The sequence below is a fragment of the Bombus flavifrons genome, chromosome 4, assembly GCF_040668555.2.
Source record: "Bombus flavifrons isolate JBK064 chromosome 4, iyBomFlav1_principal, whole genome shotgun sequence".
Classification (NCBI taxonomy): Eukaryota; Metazoa; Arthropoda; class Insecta; order Hymenoptera; family Apidae; genus Bombus; species Bombus flavifrons.
The window spans coordinates 14,343,404-14,364,065 of record NC_138445.1 but is presented as its reverse complement, the minus strand read 5'-3'; the positions used below and the strand labels follow the sequence as shown (position 1 = coordinate 14,364,065).

Sequence of the window (20,662 nt, the reverse complement as noted above, 5' to 3'; positions counted from 1 at the left end):
ATACGGTCATTTTAATACCTATTTTCATACTTTTTTTTGCCACGGAATATTGATGTTCAATGGGTTTGTTAAAATATTGCAGATACAAAGATTTTGTAACTGCACTTCTTAGGAAATTCTGCAAGATAATATGATAAAAATAATAAAAAATAATATTATGTAATTGTAAAATGTAATTGTGCAAAAGAAATGATATATATTTTTGAAATTCTGAGTTTGCATGAAATACGATAATATAAAAATAAATTATTTCCTTTACCTAGGGTGTCCCAGGCTTTTTCCACGAAACTGCACCAATATATTTTATGGATATAAATGAGAGAAAAAGTATAGGAATATAAGTTCATATACAAAGACTGCGAAAAATATTGGTACACCGGTCTATTTATCACAGCATTTACGTACTAGTTAATTATGTCCAAGTATATTAAATTTCACATCGTTTGGTGGTACCTTCGTACGACTGTAGAAGTTTTATGCTGCGAAAATGAAATATATACAATCTCATAAAAAAATCGTTTTCGATAGCGAATACATTTTGTAGCCACCATAAATACTCCAATAAAAAGTTATAACAAAAATACGAGATATAGCAACACAATGATTTCTCATTCGATGGAATATCAATGAACAGATCGATGTTGTACACATTTCCATTAACTCCATTTTAAAAGGTTTTCCGTTCTCATAAATACAGGGTTAAGATCTGCGAGAAATTGAATATATTATATTATAAATTTCTCGTTAATTTCCTTCGATGCCTTTATTAACCTGTTTCGTAACACATTTTAGAAATAAAAATAAAAAGATATCATATAAATATAGGCTCGTATAAATGTTTCATTAGAGACTTATATAAAAAATATAGGTAACGAGAAATTTATTTCGTATTCGATATAACGGTTCAACGAAGATTAACCTTCGACCCTCAAGATCGCTCGAGATCTCATCACATCATCCCATCGGACCTTCACTCCTGGAGAAGAAAGTTCTCTCAAGAAGAATTGATACTTATCAGAAATTACTACAAGGCAGAGGTTTTTAATCTTTTCGTAAATGCATACCATCAGCAGTAAAATTAGAAAATTTCAGTATCACCAAGAAAAGAATATCTCGCATGATTACTTTCGATGACGATGAAATTTGTATACTGTACACATTGTACAAATACAGTGGAGTCTCGGTTATTCGAGTCCCGTTTAACCAAAGTTCCGTATTATCCGAGGTGCTTTGAAACTTTACAGTAACTTCATCTTTTTCGAAATTTTAACACGAAGAGCTTTTAAGAGCACGAATTTAATATTTCTTAATAAATTAACCCTGGATACATGTACAACATCACGCTATCAAAATATTTTCTATGTATTTTATCATACGAGCTTTGAACACTAATAGACTTTTCCGTATTATCCGAGTTTTCGATTACCCGAGGTAGACCCTGTCCACGTCACATCGGATAATCGAGATTCTATAATTCACGCAACCCTCTCACGTACTACCAGTGGTACGTGTACCATTCATCGAAATTAAAGAGAAGCTGTGAGAAATTTTTAATGTAATAAATTCAATTTCTAATAGATGTGAATCCTATATTTAAGTCTGGTAAATATTTTAAAACAGAACTGTCGAAAAATTAATATTCTCTACTTCGTTGTACATTTTAAATTTAAAAATACGAAAATCCACGTAAGATGCAAAAATATATAGAATATAGAGTATTCGTTACAATATTCAGCGGATAAAACTAATTTCCGCTTAAATTCCATCTGTTTAATAGCGTTGATAAAAATATTAATTTGTATAAGTATCCACAATCAAGCATTTCTATCTTATAATTAGAGGATATTTTTTTTTCTTATTTCTACTCACAGAATATTCTCGCACCAGTCTTGTGAAAAAACTTGTGATCACCCTATATATTTGATCAATTCAAAGATAGATCATAAGATCACTCTTCATCGTAATTCGACATTCATTCGCAAAGTATAGAATTTTAAATAAAATACACGCGTCGATCAATCGGAAATATTCCGTGTAAAACGACTGATTGTTCGTTCCTTGTAATTTCATAATACAATTCGATATTTCGATACGAGATAATTAATCGCTTATAGAAGGGATAAAACCAATTAACACGAGCGCAATTCAACGAAACAATATTTATTTCGTTGAAATTATGAAAACACTGTGTTTGATGAAAACGATCGCCGTCGGTGTTCTACGTGGATAGGATGATATCTCTCAGGGTTTTAGTGTTAATATAATTGATTAACCTTTCTGGGTGAAGAAGAAGCGAAGTCCTGATTCAGTCCGGCGTGGTAGGCTGCTTTCTTATCTATACGTAGGCCGTATATCGAGAAAGTAGCGGAAGCGAAACCAAAAATATATCGATAAAATAGCTCGTTACCATCCACGTCGGACATGTCGTGAGCTTAGGTAGGTGCAATTAGTTTGTCGGCATCGACCTTGGCATAGAGTCGGTGATGTTCGAATCTCGGGCAAGTGTGCCGGATAGTCGTTCCAAATGCGAGTGAGAGATCATTAGTTTGGAAGTTAAGTTTCGGTCTGTCCGGCGTGGTAGGTTGATCGTTAGGTTGACTGAGGAAGCAGCAGGAAAACGAGGCACCGCAACGACGCCACGAGGGACCGTAATGCTCATAGCTAGGATAACAGCCTGACCTGGTCTGGGCAGGGCTGCGTCCGTACACGGATTCCCCCTCCTTGCTGTTACCATCCACGCCGGACATATCGTGACCTGAAAACAGCCTCGGTATCCATTATGTTTTTCATTATGCCATCAATTCATCAACCTTGACGCAGGATTAGTGGGCTCATTTTCCAACATCTGTATGAGAATCGAGATTACACGAAACGCTAGTAGTCGAGATATGTGAATCGGATGGAATACGATTTAAGATGATTGTGTTTGCCATGTAGGCGTTCTTAGGAATCTACCAAGCGAAATCGATAGAGCAAAGGATTCCCAACCTGTAGGTCGCGACCTCCAAGGAGTCGTCAAGTTTTCTTCGGATCGCTACGGTTATTTTCACTTGCAACTATTTTTCTGCAAAAATTTATTTATTTATGATTCGCGGTGTTTTCTTTATTTTAACGCGGCTATATTTTAACGGGGTGTTTTATCAGTGATCATAACGCTACTTCTTAAAATCAATGGGAAGAAGAGACTTAAGGTGTTCATGCGGATATTCGGAACATGTTAAGGGAGTATTCTACTGCATATTTTTCGAAAAAGTGGACCAACGTATATACGGGACTTTGTATGTGGAATTTTGTATATCTAGTGAAAGTTGAGAATGTTGAGATTTTTTTAATTACTGACTTTTCTGCTACTAGCTTCGATATAGACAAACTTATGTCGATCAAGAATGTTTTTGGTTTTTTTAATGTACAGGGATCAGCATAATGACCAGAATCATGAAGCTATGAAAAGATCGTTTTTTAAACGAATACGTTTGAGGATATACAGTGCTGTTAATTTTGATTATTTCTCTTTAAAAATGTTTTCAAATGTCGCTGAAACATTGACAAGTATATGTACAAGGTAATTATATCGGTAAGACTATTTAATGATTTTTTCTAAAAATACTAAAGAAAGTCTGTAAACCGTGTCTTACAGTAGAATATCTCCTTAAAGATCTGCCCTATTATACGCATAATCTACTGCTCAGAAGTACGTGAACACTTGCTTATTTCTGACCTACATTACTAAGATCGTGAGTTAAAGTATCAAACATTATGAGACAATTTCGTTATTCAAAAAGTTCACTATTCTCAACTTGTCTCGCCGTCAAGTTACAAATACGATAAAGTACAGGCTACATACATAGAGAAACTATCGTGATCAATTCCAGTAATAATATTAAAGATAAATTAACATTTTGACAAATCGCGTACTTAATTTTAATATACCGTTAATAAGGTTTTAAATAAACAATTTAAATTTCATGTAATACATTACAACATTTGAGCATTTCTGGATAATTAGGATATTCGCTGTTGTTAATTCGCAACCTGCTGCCTTCTTTACTAATAAACTCCATGAGAGTCTGCCCTAATTACAAATAAATTAATTAAAATGAAATATGATATATACCTGTTGATTTCACGAGAACATAATAAGTATACTATTGGTCGTTAGTTTGTCGTTAATTCATATATTTTAGTAGCATTGGTATACGGTTAATAAAAATCAATCAAAGTGTCCACATATTTAAGACCAGAAGGTTTATCAAACACTCTGTGTTGTTCTAATTCTACGCTATGGCAAGACCATAATATTTTTTTTTCAATTTCGACCACGGTAGACCTTGACTCGCTCCCTGAAAATAACAGTATTAACAGTATAAATTCTAATGAGATTCTAATAAGAAGGGGTCGCGACTCGCAAGAGGTTGGGAAACACTGCGATAGAGAATGAAAATAACACGATCGATGAATGACAATAGTTTTGTTCTGTGTCCTCCCATGATTCATGAATATTTATGAATATGGTGCAGTTTACATTTAATGAGAAAGTCAATAAAAAGGGTGGTCAGTGTTTCTCTAGCAGTGTGGTCTCTCTTTACCTTGCTCCTGCGCCAGAACTGATAAATTCATCATTCTTGCGTCAGGGTTGATAAATTGTTAACGTTTCGTTACGATAAAACTTGCGATTTTCCATTTTTTGGGTATCGCACACGTGCGTTAGTATTAGTATATTTATGATCGGAGTAAAACGAATGAGAAGAACACCGTTAATGGGCGTAGAGAGTGATAAGGTCCCGCTCAGTATCACTCTGGAGTACGATCGCGCCTTGTTAACTGGAATAATGTTGACATCGCTATTTTCCATTCTAAACGGCACTGAATTGTTTCTAATTAGTTTCCTTTTCGTTAAATCCCTGGACATATTTGAGATTCTTCGCAATAAAAGTTAGCGAAAGATACAAGGAATTCCAGTTAAGCAGGTGAAACTTTTGAGATCTACGTGTGCGCAACGAAGATATGCGACGATGTACAAAGAATATTAGGGAACAACGAAAAAAAAAGACGAAAACCTTCAGTAGCACGAGAGAAAACGATCCGGTTAGACCGTTAGTTGGCAAACAGCAAGCCGTAGTCGTAGCCGAGTTTTCCCAACTATAACGCGAAAACGTTGATCTCGTGATGGTGAAGCACATATACTCGAGATATGATACGTTTCAACGATATACCAATCTTCAATGTTTCAATCTGTTGACCTTCCGGTAAAAAATTATATTTTATATACTTATTGTATTATATTGTATATATTGTATATATCTTATCTTATATATTAATAACTTGTATCATTATATAAGGTTTGATGCACTGGCATCAAAGCACAACCGGAAGAGAATGATTTCGTATGAAGAAGAGGTCGAAAAAATAGAACAAAATTTGTTTACACGACATTACGTTCTCGAGAAATAATTAAGTATAAATATTTACCTAGTACGTTTGCATTCAACTATCATATGTGTTTTCTTGAACCCAATCATTTCAGACCTTAATTAGTAAATTCTGATAATTGTTTGTAGAAAAAACAAAGTTGTCTGAGGGAAAAACCATCCTTCTTTCGTTAATATTATTTTTAAAAGCTATGGCTAATGAAAGAGGATTTTCCTATTATTTAATCGGTGATTTATCGAAATACATCCAACTACAGTGCCTAGAAAAGTATTAGATAAATTCATAAAAGCAGAAAGATAAAACTAACAAATTATTTATCAGACTAGTAATTAGTATAGAGTATGATATAGAATATAGAATATGAGTAACATTGCACATAAAATCTTAATCTTAATTTTCATTTAACACGCTATACTAAAAAACCTCATCAAAAGTATGGAAGTGCATATAAAATTACCAATAAACATAGTGGAAACATCGGAAACGTAGTAATAGAAATTTCTTAGCAATGAAAATATTTTGACTTCCATTTCGGGTTGTTATATTTATGAGGCATAACTAAAATAGTATTTTTGCGATAATATTTATCATCCTCATTAAACCACCATAATGTTGTATCTCCAAAAGCTTTCTTGTACACCACAAATACGCTGCATAAGGTACGTTTATGTTAAAATTCTTCACCTTAAGTTTATACGAGTATCGTTTCAATTGAGTACCGAGTACCAATATAAAACATTAATAAAATACCATTTTGGCAATCGATCATCGTCAACTACTCCTATAAAGTAAATTTATTCTAGTGTTCTTTGCCTTAAAATATATACGAGTACCATATCAAGCGAGTGCATATATTTATAAAACGTCAACAGAGTAGCATCTCTGCAATCAATCATCCTTATCCATATTATCTTATTCTGATTTATTATGAAATATATTATACCTATTCCCTGCAATTTACTTATGCACCAACTATTACTATCAAGTAAATTTACTCTAGTTATTCTAATTTTCTTTATTCCAATATTCTTTACCGTTAGATCGTATCATTCGATTCTCAGAAGATCGGTGTATTTTCAGAGCGTATCATATAACCCGAGTAGTAAGTGTGTATATCCTCCTCGTGGTCCGTCGCTTACCAGTATCGACGATGACATCGATGAGATCCATGCTTTTGGCGAAGGCATCCCTCAGGTTGATGTGATGGAACGAAACGATGCTGCCCTCCCTCTTTGCCCTTTCAAGAGCCTCTCGCCTCTTGAGGGCTTTCTCCCGTCTCATCTGGTTCTTGTAGAACTCGGCGAAATTGTTAACGATAATGGGAATGGGCAACGCGATTACCAGGACACCACATATACAACACACACTGCCGATCACCTTGCCGAGCGGGGTCGTGGGGTAGATGTCGCCGTATCCGACGGTGGTCATCGTGATGCCCGCCCACCAAAAGGTTTCTGGAATGCTTATGAATTTGGTCCCGGGCTCCTCCTTCTCAGCGAAGTAGGCAAGACTCGAGAATATAAGGACGCCCATCGCCAGGAAGAGCATCAGCAGGCCCAGCTCCTTGTACGAGTTACGCAAGGTGAAGCCAAGGCTCTGCAGCCCGGTCGAGTGGCGGGCCAGCTTCAGGATCCTCAGGATCCGCATTATACGAAAGATTTGCACTACCCTGCGCACGTCCTGGAACTGGTCGGTCGCGTTCTTGTTCGTCTCGACCAGGAACAGAGATACGTAGTACGGCAGTATTGCCAACAGGTCGATCACATTTAGACCACCCTTGAAGAACTTCCATTTGTCCGGCGAGGCACTGAACCTAAGCATGTACTCGAGGGTAAACCATGTGATGCACACAGCCTCCACCATGGCGAGCTGCGGATTGTCTTGAAAGTTCCCCTTCTCATCATTCACTTGCATACTAGGAATGGTGTTGAGAGTTAGTGCGATCGTCGAAAGCACAATAAAGAGTATTGATATCACAGCTATCACCTGGAAAACCGACGGATCAACCGGTCAAATACCGACATCGTCAGATCGCTTCATCTCCTACTATTCTTGCTGCGATTAAACTAAAATTACCGCACCTTTTCTAGAACTTTCCGTCGACTGGCTATCGTATATATTTCTTTCTTTTCTTTTTTTCTACAATCGAACGTTTCTGTTTCGCGTGATTTATTATATTTTCCATGTGTAATTTGAACGCAACGTAGTGGAATGACAAAATTGAAAATAGTAACAGTTCCTAAATCGTTATCGTACAGGAAATAGCCAATGAAGTAGACTTCGGTAGACGAACGTGAAGAACGGATGAAGAAAAACTCCGTGTAGTCCGTAATTGCGTTACCGTGTTTATCATATTTATGATACTTTTTCTTTTTTCTTATTATCGCACGAAAGTCGACAAAAAGCTGGATCAGAAATAAGAATTCCAACCGTCCATCGGAAATACGTATCTCTTCACAACGTCTAGACTCGGATATAACATGGAAATACTTCTCAACATGTGAGTTATCGGTGAAATACGAAGAAAAATATAATAGTTTTATTTATAGCCTGCTTTTTTTTATAAGCAACAACAACTACCAAAAAACAGAGTAAATACCAAAAGCTCTCACTGCACGAAAGCGTTCAAAAATATGTACCAAATTATACACCAAATACAATAACAACATATTCGATCACTGACAAAATAGAAGGAAAGCGTAAGTAGTCTGTTTACATGTACGAAAAAATGTACAATACGAAGCAAGCAACAATTTGCGTACGTAAAGAAGCTTATTTTTCCAAATACAATGTTACCCTCGTATAGAACAACGACCGACGTGCCGTTACGATAAGAAGCGGGTTTTTATCGTTCGAATCTTCGATTCAACGCCACCGTTACTTCGATAACGAGATTTTTAAAAGAGACAGTAGTGCAAAAAGGGCCCCATTGTAGACGACTGTACGACCAAGGATAAAAAAGAATACGCTCGAAACGTTTGTCGTGGATCCTCCAAACGACTTCGAAACGATGCGTCGAGAAAATAAGGAAAAAAAGGATGGGGGAGGATGTAATGTGGACTGCTATAACGTTCTAAAGCATTTCCTGCGAAACTGAGGACTCGAATGAACCCAGTGAACAGAATCGCCGAAAACTGCCATAGAAACGTATAGATACCCAGATGTTTGCACCAAGGAGTATCTTCGTCGTTTGAAGGCAGTCTGCCCGACGTCGCTCGACTTATACAAGTTGTATTTTGTACATTGTTCGGCATGCGTATTTAACACATGTTTCATTTACTCCCTTCAAAACCCCGCTCCCTTTGGTCCACACCCTCAACCAAGCCTCGAAAACGAAAAAAAAAAATAAAAATAAAAGAAGAAGAAGAAGAGTAGATAAAATAAATGCCCGACCAACCGAAGCTAGTTCTCTCGTGTCCTATAATAACCTGCCACGCTAGTGCAATCGCTACAAAGCGAAATCAATTCGTTGCTTCGGGGAAATGTAGCAAAAATTACCGCGAGTCTGTTTAACTGAAATAAATATAGGCGCTCGCTTCGCATATTTATACTACGGGTAACACAAACTCGTACACTCGGAAGTAAAGCTTTACCATCGCGTTGTAAAGGATCCAACTTTTAATCAATTAACCCCTTGCGATCTCTACTTTCGTTTGCTTTTAATGTATAAAATCTGCTGGATCACAGGCTCGGTGGAAATATTTGAATCAAAAATATGAAAGTGTAAACAGTCGAATCGCGAACAATCTTCAAAAGTAATTTACCGGGTATAAAGCAATTTTTGGAATAAATTATTCAACCTAACTCAGATCGCAAAAGATTAATCTTGTTATTGTTTTGTTATTACTTTATGAATATGTTACCTGGTATTATCTTGAAAATGGTAAAAAAAAAAATGTGAAACTACGTTAGCGTAATTTGAAGAATCTATCGTCGTTTCTGTTTAGTAAAATGTCCGAAGTTGTTTGGCTTCCGAGTGTGTAAGACTTTGGTGCTAGTCGATAAAGCGAAAGGTGAAGAAGAAAAGGAAGTTACGAAAGGGTTGTTGTCACATCCGCAGCTTCTCATGCAATCAACTGCGATGCTTTCCGCGAATACACCGATGAATTTCTGTTAGTCGTGGAGGAATTGGCGTACTCGTGAGTTTAGTCAAAAAGGTACGTAAAGAAATGAAAATAATCGACGAAGCTTGCGTTGGTGCAAGCTTGTGCGGAACACTCCTTGTGCAAGATATCGAAACTCTTTGCAGAAAGCTGTGTTATGCGATCTTTTTACAATATCGTTAAATGGATTAAATATAGGGAAAAAAGGAAGAAAGAGAAGACTCGTAAAGTTGGAAGAAAGAGAAAGCTTACGGCATACATTTGTTGCAAAACTAATGTAATCTTGTAAAGATTTAAGAGAACTGATGCGCGTAAAAAAGCGGTCGATGAGAGATAATAAGCAATCTTTATGTTCTTCTAAGACCAATTATAGGTGGATCGTTGCCGAATTACTCACAGCTTTTGCTTACTCTCGCAATCGTGCTACGAAAATAATTCGTTCGAGATCACTATTGAACGCATTGACAAGTTTATAAAAAGAAATATTTAAACCGTACGATGAAATACTTTTACACGACCGTCCATAAATATTTGGACATCTTGTACAATTTAATTAAAAGATTATTTCGTTATAGTTGTTAAAGTTTCAGTGCAAAATCATCTCTTTGCTGATAACATTTTACTTTTTGACACAATATTTATTTTTTAATAAATTTAAATCAAAACAGCGTGTCTTCCTTTAAAACTTCATGTTTATATATAATAAATGGTTGACACTTCTATGCGACTAGAAATGTATATTTCAATCACTCTAAATCATCCAATATTAAATAGTCACTTAAAGTCATTAAATTCATGTGTTTACATAGGATCAATCTTCGTCTAAGTTCAGTTATTACTCTTTTATTTATACTAATTAACATTATCCAGCTTTTTCATTAATATCTATCAGCTGTATATGGTTGTTAAATATCATAAGCTAATACTGGATCAACGAATTTTTTTTAAGATATATTTTATAAATTTGTTCAATATGAATGTGCCCAAATATTTGCAAACGGTACCCCGGCTTCCTACGGTCAAACTTTGTCGATGTTTTATATATCTAATAAAATGAGAAAAATACTATAGTCAAACAAGTAACTATTAAACGTCGACTAATATGTAGCGTTAATATTCCATCGCTGTCAGTTCTGTATTCACAGAAACAGTGAAACGACTACTTAACCACTGGTTATGTCGTGGATCTATTCCAGTTTGATATTAGGATAACCATAAGTCTATTAGTTATTTAACAGAATTTAGTCCTAATCACGATTCCTTTAATATTTTTACAGTATTTTAATGAAGCTTCGTACGTTTATTAATTTTACGATTTTTCATTTATATACAAATTTTTCTTGCTTATGCCAACAAAACATATAATGACAAAGTTTGAACTTCGAAATGAAAAATTTCAGCATAATCTTTTACAAATGTTTTAACATTTTTCTCCCTAGAGTACAGATGTTATCTGAAATTTTGAATACGTTAGATCGTAATCATCAATATTGATATGTTGTACAAATTATTATCATGCACGTGTTGCGGAGTATGTATTTTGTTTTCCAATTTTGGTAGACCCATACTGGTTAACATTTTAAAGCGCGCGTCATTTTCTAGAAGCAAAGCGGGGACAGATAGAAACTATCAATACTCGATGATACAATTTTTTCTTTTCTTCGAGTTGTACTTCGCTAAAAATACTTAAGCTCAAGTATATATATATAAATATATATATATAAATGAAGCAATAAACTGTAGCGGTTCGGCGCAAACCATCGTTCGACATGTTATTTTCTTCGAAAAAATAAATAACTGACACTGCACAATTATGTTAAAACAGATGAACTTACGTTTCTTTAAGAAGAGACTGAAGTCTTTGATCGTTGTCTTTGATACTTAATATGCACTCGTGTTATATAAATTAAAGTAATCTTACGTTACGTTCAAACCTTATAAGTGATGCTGTTTAAAAAATAGAAATCTGTTATTGTAAAAATTGGGTTCCACAGCTTATAATATTAGTCAGAATATTATTTAATTTGATAAATATTAAGTAATAATATTATTTATAACTGATTCTTATTTCGAAAGGAAGCACAACCTTAATGAAGTAATTACCGAGTAGTTATTCTTGAATGCTATTTGATTTTATCTGCCTTGCATGCAGAAAATGACCTTCGACTTTACGCGTTAACTAGTACGTGCCCTTTGGATGTTTGTAAAATCAGATCTATGCGAATCTTTTAAAATTCTGCTGAAACCTTTTACTCTTTCGATAATTCTATTTCAAATCTTTTAAGTTTCGTTTAAAAATATACAAAATTAACATATATCAATATTGCAATTATCATTGCCGAAATTAAATACATAAATACAGGAAACATCCGTACCTAATCGCCGAAAATAATTATCAAACATCATACCAACATGTTTCACAAATGTATCAACTTAACAACTTTACTTACTCACACTGTGTTATATATTTTCAAATTTTCATTTATAATACATAAAGAGGAAACAACAAAGTATACTTTAGTATATTTCCCATTAAGCGATAGAGGGTAAAAATTGCAAAGATTAAAAAGTGAAAAAAGGCATTAACCTGCCCCTGTCTCCTATTCAGATATAAAGTCATTTTGACTTATAAGTGTATCGATATATTACGAATAAATAAATAATATCATTAAACAAATCTACGTAAATGAAATACGATTCAACGAAGCTAATAAAATTTCAAAATTCGCATAGACCCGAATACAATGAAATCTCCATATAATCATGTATTTCTTAGTCGATTCATAACACGACCGTTACATCGTAAATAAACGACTTCAACAGAACAGATGATCGCATCATCTCGTCCTCGAATAAATTTCTTCTGCGCGAGACTTGCCTTATACTCGTGTGATTACTCAGTCACGTACAACGTACGTAGGAACTTTTTAATAGGGAGATTGCACTGTATTATTCAAACGCAAAGGATTCGGTATGGACAAAGAAACTAAGAGTTGTGAGAAGACCCAATGTCTAACGTTGCCGATGACTATAACCATACACTTTCAGAAGTAGCTACAGTTATTGACCAACGGTCCCTTACGTGGTTTAAATATAGTGGAAAATCAATAGTTTCTGTAATATTGACGCATTGAGGAGAAATGTTTGGACGTACGGTAAGGAGTTCTCCAGGGAGTGACTCCTCCGCGGAACTTCTTCGACGAAGAGCGTTTCCGTTTCTTTCCATTAAAGCGGTTAACGTGACGTGCTGGGTACCGATAAGTCGGATAAAAGCAATGAAAATTATCATCGTGTCACATCGAACGTCCACATCTATGTAGCTACATGTGAATAGGATAACAGAGAGACACGAAAAATGATGTTACAGGATATAGGTATATATATACATATATGTATTATATATATGTATGGTACGTTCGCGTGAATAGAGAAAATCTTTGGTGACAATCTGGAGTCGGTGATAGGATAAAAGGTGCTATTTCAGTACCCCGCATAATACTGTTTCATCTTGGAGCAACAGTGTGTGCAATGTGTATTGTTTGTGGTGTATATGGCAAGTATTAATATGAGACAACATATTTGTAAAAAAAATTATGTCGCCTAAGTACCTCACAGATTCTCTTGCACAGTTGTTACACGTTATTGTTAGCTTGATAGTACTACGAATTCGACGTGTACACGAAAAGAAATATCTATACTATGGTCTACGTGGTAATCCGTTTGTGATCTATCTAAAGATTAATTCAGTGTGCGCGCTAGCATGTTATATACTCTTTTGCTAATCCTACGTCGCCTATGTATAACGTACACGTGCTTTTGTAACGAACATTGGTATTAGTTCTAATTGATTCTCTTTCTACGGTTATGTACGAATATATTTCTTTTCGAGCAACGTCAGATTCGTTACGTTAATGCTGGTCCATTCCATTTACGCTGGATGATTATGCATTTACATTAGCGACAATTACGTTCTTTTTCTTTTTATGGTAATTATATAAATATATATACATATATTATATACGGTATATATATGTATATACATATATTTCAATAAGCACATATCGAATTGAATTCGCTGGTAGCGAAATTACTATTGACATCTCACAGGGAGCGGTGTCGAGAAAGAATCTACGTGATACCTGGTAATCGCGTATTATGCACTCCCATTATCATCGAAGGGTCAAACATGATGATTCGTTTAAAAGTTTCATTTTAAAAGACGACAAATTTTAAGACTAAGAAGTAAAATATGCTAGATTATACAACAAATGAGATTAGTAATGATGCTGTTAACACCACCTAGAAATAAAATACACATTACATACATCGACACAACGACTGTTGAAAAAATTCGATTAATCTCCTCTATATTGGATATTAATTAAAACTCTGTTCTATTTTACATTTCAACCTTATATACGTATGTCTACGACTTATGTACGTATACATATGTGTGTATATACATTTCTATGTACATATGTATTATATATACACATATATACATACACATACACTTTACTGCAATCACATAAAACGTTATTAATATAGATAGCATAATTATAGTATATCGATATGGGAAGGTTCGTCTAATCGATACCTGGTAATTAATGAGTAATGATAATGCTCGATCAACGCACGTGATTTCGATCTGGCTTTGCTAGGGAAAAGCTAAATCGACTTTCCAATTTTTTATATTAGTATATTAGCAAGTGAAATCGATTAACTAATAGTTAGCGATAAAGATTTATCAGTAATCTGTAAATATATACAAGTGTACTGTGTACAGCTTGAAACGGCATAAAATTATTGTTAATAAAGAACACAACATGCAAAGATTTCTATTTCTATTAGCTGATGTTTATTGATAATTTTATAGAAGAGAAGAAATAATTTACAAAGTGATCATTAGTTGTTTTCATTCGTACTACGTTTAACGTATCGTCGAAAGGACTAAGAAGGAAAAGTCCGTAACTTCCAGTCGTCCATTTTTATACAACTTTTAGAATATGTATTAGGCATTTTCCTTTTTACAAGTCATGATATTCAAAAGTTTTCGTGTTATGCGTTTTTGAAGTTGTTTACGTAACTTAGAGGTAAGTCAAAGTTGTTACAACATTGAGATTCCTATGGTTTGTAAAGTAAAAGCACACATTTAAATATATCTGCTCCGTACATATTTTCTCGTTCATCTTACACAGCGATACAGTTACCGAGCATTAAACTCATTTATTGGTGTAAGACAGTTATGAAAAAAATAAGTAGATTAGTTAATTATTCGTTAACTCTATGATATTTCGAAGAAGTATTTTCTTCGTTTCTCGAGGTAATTGATAACGTTGTATTAAAAAAATGAAAATTACGATAGTGTTTTATATTCTGAAATTTACCTAAATTGCTTATAATATATCTTATATTATAAAATTAATTTTTTTATTTACTATTAGCACCAACCACAAAAAATTATATTTAGTTATAGTTTGCCTATCATAGAACGAACTATGACCGTTTTCATAATGCTATGACAACTACGAGAACTTTAAAAATAAATAAGTCAAAAACTTTTGAGTATCTGTCACTATATGACGTGGAATAAGCTAACTACATATCTAAGAATTGCAAAAAATCGGTGACTCAAAATCGGGGCTCTGTTTCTGCAAGAAGTCAAACGGAACAACCATCGTCAGTCTATATTATATCATTATAGCTAGAGCCAGAATCCAAATCCGATTTGTTGATTTACTATTTTAGTTGTAATTCTCTACAGCGATATCGGGTACAAAATCACATACGTCGCAAACGTTCTCACTACTCTTTCGTCTATATGAGAGCTACATCGAATCGATGCTCTACTATCAACTTAATAATACCTTTCTTCAAATTATGGCTCCAGCACAAACTGTAAACGTGGAGACAGTGTAAGTAAATTAGTGAACAAAATGTAAGACTATTCTCACATAATAACAAAGTATCATAACGAATTAATCGATTTTCCAATGTTAATCGAAATAAAAATCGATTTAATTGCTCAAACTGTTTGGCAATTTTTATTTTGCGCAAACAACTGAAAGGAATATAGTATCATTTTATTAGATATCTTGCAATTACGAAAAAAAAAGATCGATAAATCGTTTAAAACTATAACGATAATCGATAAACTGAAAAGAAGAAAATACCACTGAATCTGAGTATTTGTTCAATTTAACGTATCCCCAGTACACACGGTGAAAAATTGATCTAATTAACTCTTGCTGCAAGCTTCCAATGAAATGCAGAAAGAGAAGTGGAAAATTTTGAATGTCCTATTAAAATTAGATTCATAGAACGAACCCGTAAAAGAATCTAGGACAAGATTACAAAGGACCATCCTCGAATATGGCAGCCCATCAATGCTAAACGACACATTGTTATTACGACAAAATTTTGGCTCAAGTTCAAGATTCTTCTTCTCAGAATTCGATCTTGGAATACCTTCCCAATTTTTCTCCGGCGATTCATTCCGGAAACTTCCTTAACCCGATACACGTACGATTATCGATCCGATTTATCATTTAATAACGGCAATAAGGCTCATACTAATGCACAAGAACACTTTTTTGACCATTGACAATATCACTCACCCTTGCAGCGATGGACGTGGTCGGTTTCTCCAATAGATCCCACAGCCACTTCTGATACTGCGCGCACTGTCCTTCACCGAATTCTTCCTCTTCCCTTTGCCTTAGCGACTCTGCCTCTTTCCTCATCTCCTCGTGCACGTGCTCCTTCCTCTGGTGGTACTTGTGTTGGCAACAACTCTCGAGATAGAGCTCGTCGACGCCCCAATACTCGAGATCGTCACTGAACGCCAATACGCACATCTCGTCGACGAGATGCAGCTTGCCGGTACGGTAGAAATTTAAGATGGAACTAAAGGACTTGGGATGGCGATCGAAGAAATACTCGTTGTCGATAAGGGAATAATCATCGCAAAGTTCGGTAATCGCCTCGTGGGTGTTGCAATCCTTCAGCCGGCCTAGACGCGTGTGAGGCAGCCTCTCGAGGGTACGCCATAGCACCTCGTGCTTAACCCCACCGACGTTGATCGAGACCCGTCGGTTAAGGGCCTTCGACCTCATGATCATAAACGGCTCAGGCGGTAGGGACGTCATCGACCTCGAGTAGGCACGCTGCTGCTGCATCTGCAGCGGCAGGGGCGGCGGCGGTGGCGGCGGCGGCGGCGGCGGCGGTGGCGGAGGCGGCGGTAGAGGCGGCGGTGGCAGGTTGACCGGCGCCACCGAACCGGTCGGTCCTACGGACGACGAAAACGGAGCATACCGAACTTCCTTGTTCATTCCACCACCTCCTCCTCCACCAGTTTTTCCTCCTCCGACAACAGCAATCCCTCCTCCCGTCACTCCTCCGCCCATACTAACCCCTGACCCTACTACCACGTTTACTCCACCGCTTCCTACTGACCCAACGATACCGACTCCTCCAAGGGCTCCTCCTCCGCTACCGGTGCAGCTAGCGATCGACGCACCGGCTGCACCAGCCCGCTGCAACGTCGTCGTGCCGCCACCCTCGAACACGAAACCCTGGTCGGTGCCGATGTAGGGCACCGTGCACGACGACGACGACGATAGCACCGGGCCCGTGACCACGGCGCTCCCATTGCGTTCCCCGTCCGCCAGTGTTAAGACGTCTTCGAATCTCTTTTCACTTAGCATCAAATGTACCAGCCGATGATCACACCGACACGTCGGCTAAACGTAACGATCTCTCGCTTCTCTTTCCACGCGAACCTCTTCTTCTTCTTCCTCCTTTGTCCCGTTTGTATTCTTGCTGTTCCTGCTTCTCGTCGTCTTCGATTTCGTCTTCTTCCTCTCCTTCTCCTTCTTCGTCTTCTTCCTCCTCCTCCTCGTCCAGGTTACCCTTCTTGTGCTTCATCCGTACCTACGTCTGTGCCCTTCCGTTGGCTCGGTTAAACCGCGCCACGTCATAATCTGTACAGAAAAATTCGGAATTTTGAATTCATTTGGCGATCAGCTATGATATGATTGGACTGCGGATATCTATGCAAATTTATGTTTTTATGAACGGTACTGGATATATAGAATTCAAGTAGGGTATTCAAAAAGAATTGCCGCAAGTGTTTGCTGTGCTTTATTTTACAATGCTGGCAAAATTTCGAAAGCTTTCGGTAATACATATGAGCCGTTCACGGGCCAAGTTGGCCGGCCCCACTTTTTGAAATTTTTGAAATTTTAGTACCAACTTATTTCGCGTGTTGTGTGATTAATATTTATCTTGTACAATTTCTGCAATTTTTTCCACTTTTTGCTTCACGACGTTAACCGATTCGGCAAATGAATAGCCTGTGTAATATATTTATAAAAATTTCCGAAGCGTTTAAATATTTTTATGAACCACTGTATGTTCCAAATGAAACGGATAAGAAGACAATGTAACTCATCCTAGTATTAGTACGTTTCAACTACAGTATTTCATAGTACATGCATAGTGTATACATAGTATACAGTATAGGATGAATCACAACGATAAGAATAGTCACAATTCGTTTTAGATTCCTCTTACGACTGTATTTACTTGACGAAAAATCCGTAATAAGTATGTCGCATTAAAAAAATGATTTTTCAAGATATCAATGTTACGTGACAATAAAAGTACAATATAAACATTGCATCTCTAAAATCATTTAAAAATCATACGTGTCACTAATAGATATATATTTATCCTTATGTTTTATTTCTAATTTTGATATATAATTTGATATATTGTATTTAATTAATTTTTTTTTCTGTCTACTTTATACTATTTTGTTTCTGAGGTAAGCTTATTACAAGAATATTATCTAGTTATAGTTTATATTACAATTATTTTACAAATGCTACGGATAGTCTGAATATGAAGAAAGATCACGGTATGGTGTGATAAGTGACAGAGCATGTTAATGTAAAATTCTCGTATACGATTTACTTGATCCATTTTCCAAAATCACCTTCTATTTTGTGTAATTTTATACGATACACGGTATTGTGATCGGTATATACTTATGTATAGATATTACGAAATGTAGCCGAATAATAGGAGCTATTTCCAACATTCCTCGAATCGCAGTTCCCCATCCCTTCTTAACGTTTCTGATACTCGGCTGCCTGCCTGTTCTCAGCTGACACGAAAATAAGTCATCCACGTTATTTTCTATCTTATTACAGTGTTTTGGTACCTTGTTCGACACCGTGTTTGGGACAAAATTTCATTGCCATACGAGAAGCACAATATACAAGTGCTGCTTAACCCACCAATAGTCAAGCAATAATGTAATACACATGTCCTGTATGTTTAAGTGTAGGAACATACGTAGCAATATACATATTACATGTCTTACATTTATGTAGCATACGGTAGGGGACAAAGGTAAGTGGACAGATAGTACAAACAATTGTCAGTGAAATTTTGTTAAATACGACTTGTTCACACCAAAATGTAAATATTAATTTCAATTGTTTACTAAATAATCTATGTAATTAGAGGATACGTAATAAATAAAATTTACGTATATAACACTAGTATTAATTCCATTAAATCTCAGTCTTTTCTCTGCTTCCATTAACTGTTCACTTATTTTTGTTTCCGACTGTATTTGCTGTATTAGATGTATAAGTATTTCGACACTTGGTGTGTCGAAAAATCGCACGTAAAATATAATACCTTGTGTCTTTGAGAAATATCTATCTTGAAACTTTAAGGAAACTTTTCGTACGCTTGCTCCTTGTTCACAATACAATTCACGTTACATGTAACAATGCGATAAACTTGAACTGAAATATTTTAATCCGAAGCACAAACTACTACATCTCACGTCGAAGCACCAACTCCAAGCTGCGGATACACGGTTTAAACTTATTGCATATTAAACCTGACAAATGAAATCAATTTGATGAGACAAATATGTATCACAAACAGTCCTGCGTATTTTCTTACATTTAAATATGCGAGGCATTATGAAGAAAGTACAAAATGAAAAAACACTTTTATCATCTCTTTATAGAAATTTCTATCTACGTTTCGTTTCTCTCCTTGCAAAAAAAAATGTAGTTTAATTATAGAGAATCTATATATTCAATATTGCAGTAACACCGTCAATTTGTTACAACAAAATCAACTTTTTCCCTCCTTAAATACTTATACAGTGACTCGGAAACGTACTTGAACATTTCTCCTAAAAAATTTGTTCGTAAAGTATCATGTGTGTCATGTGAAACTTTTTGAACACCGTTATTGATTTATACTGATAAAGTGTGGTAGCAATCTAAACATGTATATAGAAGTTACAAGTTATTTACTGCATATAATATATACCGTGTACATTAAATATGCATTATCTATGCGTTATGAAGACTCTGCTTAAGTGGAACGAAAGAAAGAAAAATTCGCGTTTGCGTGATCATTCACAGACTGATAATCGCAATATCAAGAAGCGAACTGAATTTACTAACACGAATTAGTCGAGAAACGATTACGAATGGAATGTTGCGTCGCAAAAGGTAGGATTGTCCCTTAATGAGTTAACACGCGTACAAACGATCGTTTCGGACGACAGAAACAAGTGCACATCGCCTCTAATGAGGCCAAATTTCAAATCTGATATCATCGTCTGCGTTACTATTTTCGTACGTGTGGCAGAACCTTTCTTTATTGCCGTGCGCGTTCGCAGCGAAACGTAGAAACCCGCCTGATCGGAAAAGAGGAACGAAGAGAAATGAGCAGAAAGACGAAAAATCAAAATACCAGAGGAAAGGTGGCTTTCGGAAAGAAACCTAAAAACTGCTTGCCCGAAACACCATGTACTGCTGGTAGTACTATTTATATACGAGGTTAATACACTCTGACCTAGATTCACGGCGAAAAGCACCTGTCTCGATAGTCCTGATTCAATCGTGCACGTGGTTTCGTGCGAAGTCTAGATCAGTATGTAACGAGAGCGATTATTTTGACGAAATGCTACGGAACCACAATAAACAGCTATTAACCATGCACGATAAGAAGGTAGGAACACTTTGGATTTTCACGCAATGCTTTTGTTACAAGGCAATACCTCGTGTAGAGATGAAACAACGTCTATACAT

General features: G+C 35.8%; 1 protein-coding gene across 8 annotated transcripts in view; it reads right to left on the bottom strand.

Moving 5' to 3' along the window:
* The window catches only part of Shab (Shaker cognate b), a 68,387-nt gene that overhangs the window by 39,311 nt on the left and 8,414 nt on the right, over nt 1–20,662 (bottom strand). For 7 of the 8 annotated variants that reach the window (XR_011172867.1, XM_069111310.1, XM_069111304.1 and 4 more), the window contains exons 3-4: nt 16,151–17,515; nt 6,570–7,416 (exon numbers count right to left, since the gene is read on the bottom strand). Coding sequence is in view for 7 of the 8 variants with exons in the window: in XM_069111310.1 (XP_068967411.1) it covers nt 6,570–7,416; nt 16,151–17,239 (1,936 nt within the window). In the remaining variant the exon portion in view is untranslated. Of the gene's footprint in view, nt 1–6,569; nt 7,417–16,150; nt 17,516–19,244; nt 19,453–20,662 lie in introns of all 8 variants that reach the window. The other variant, XM_069111305.1, reaches the window with a different exon arrangement.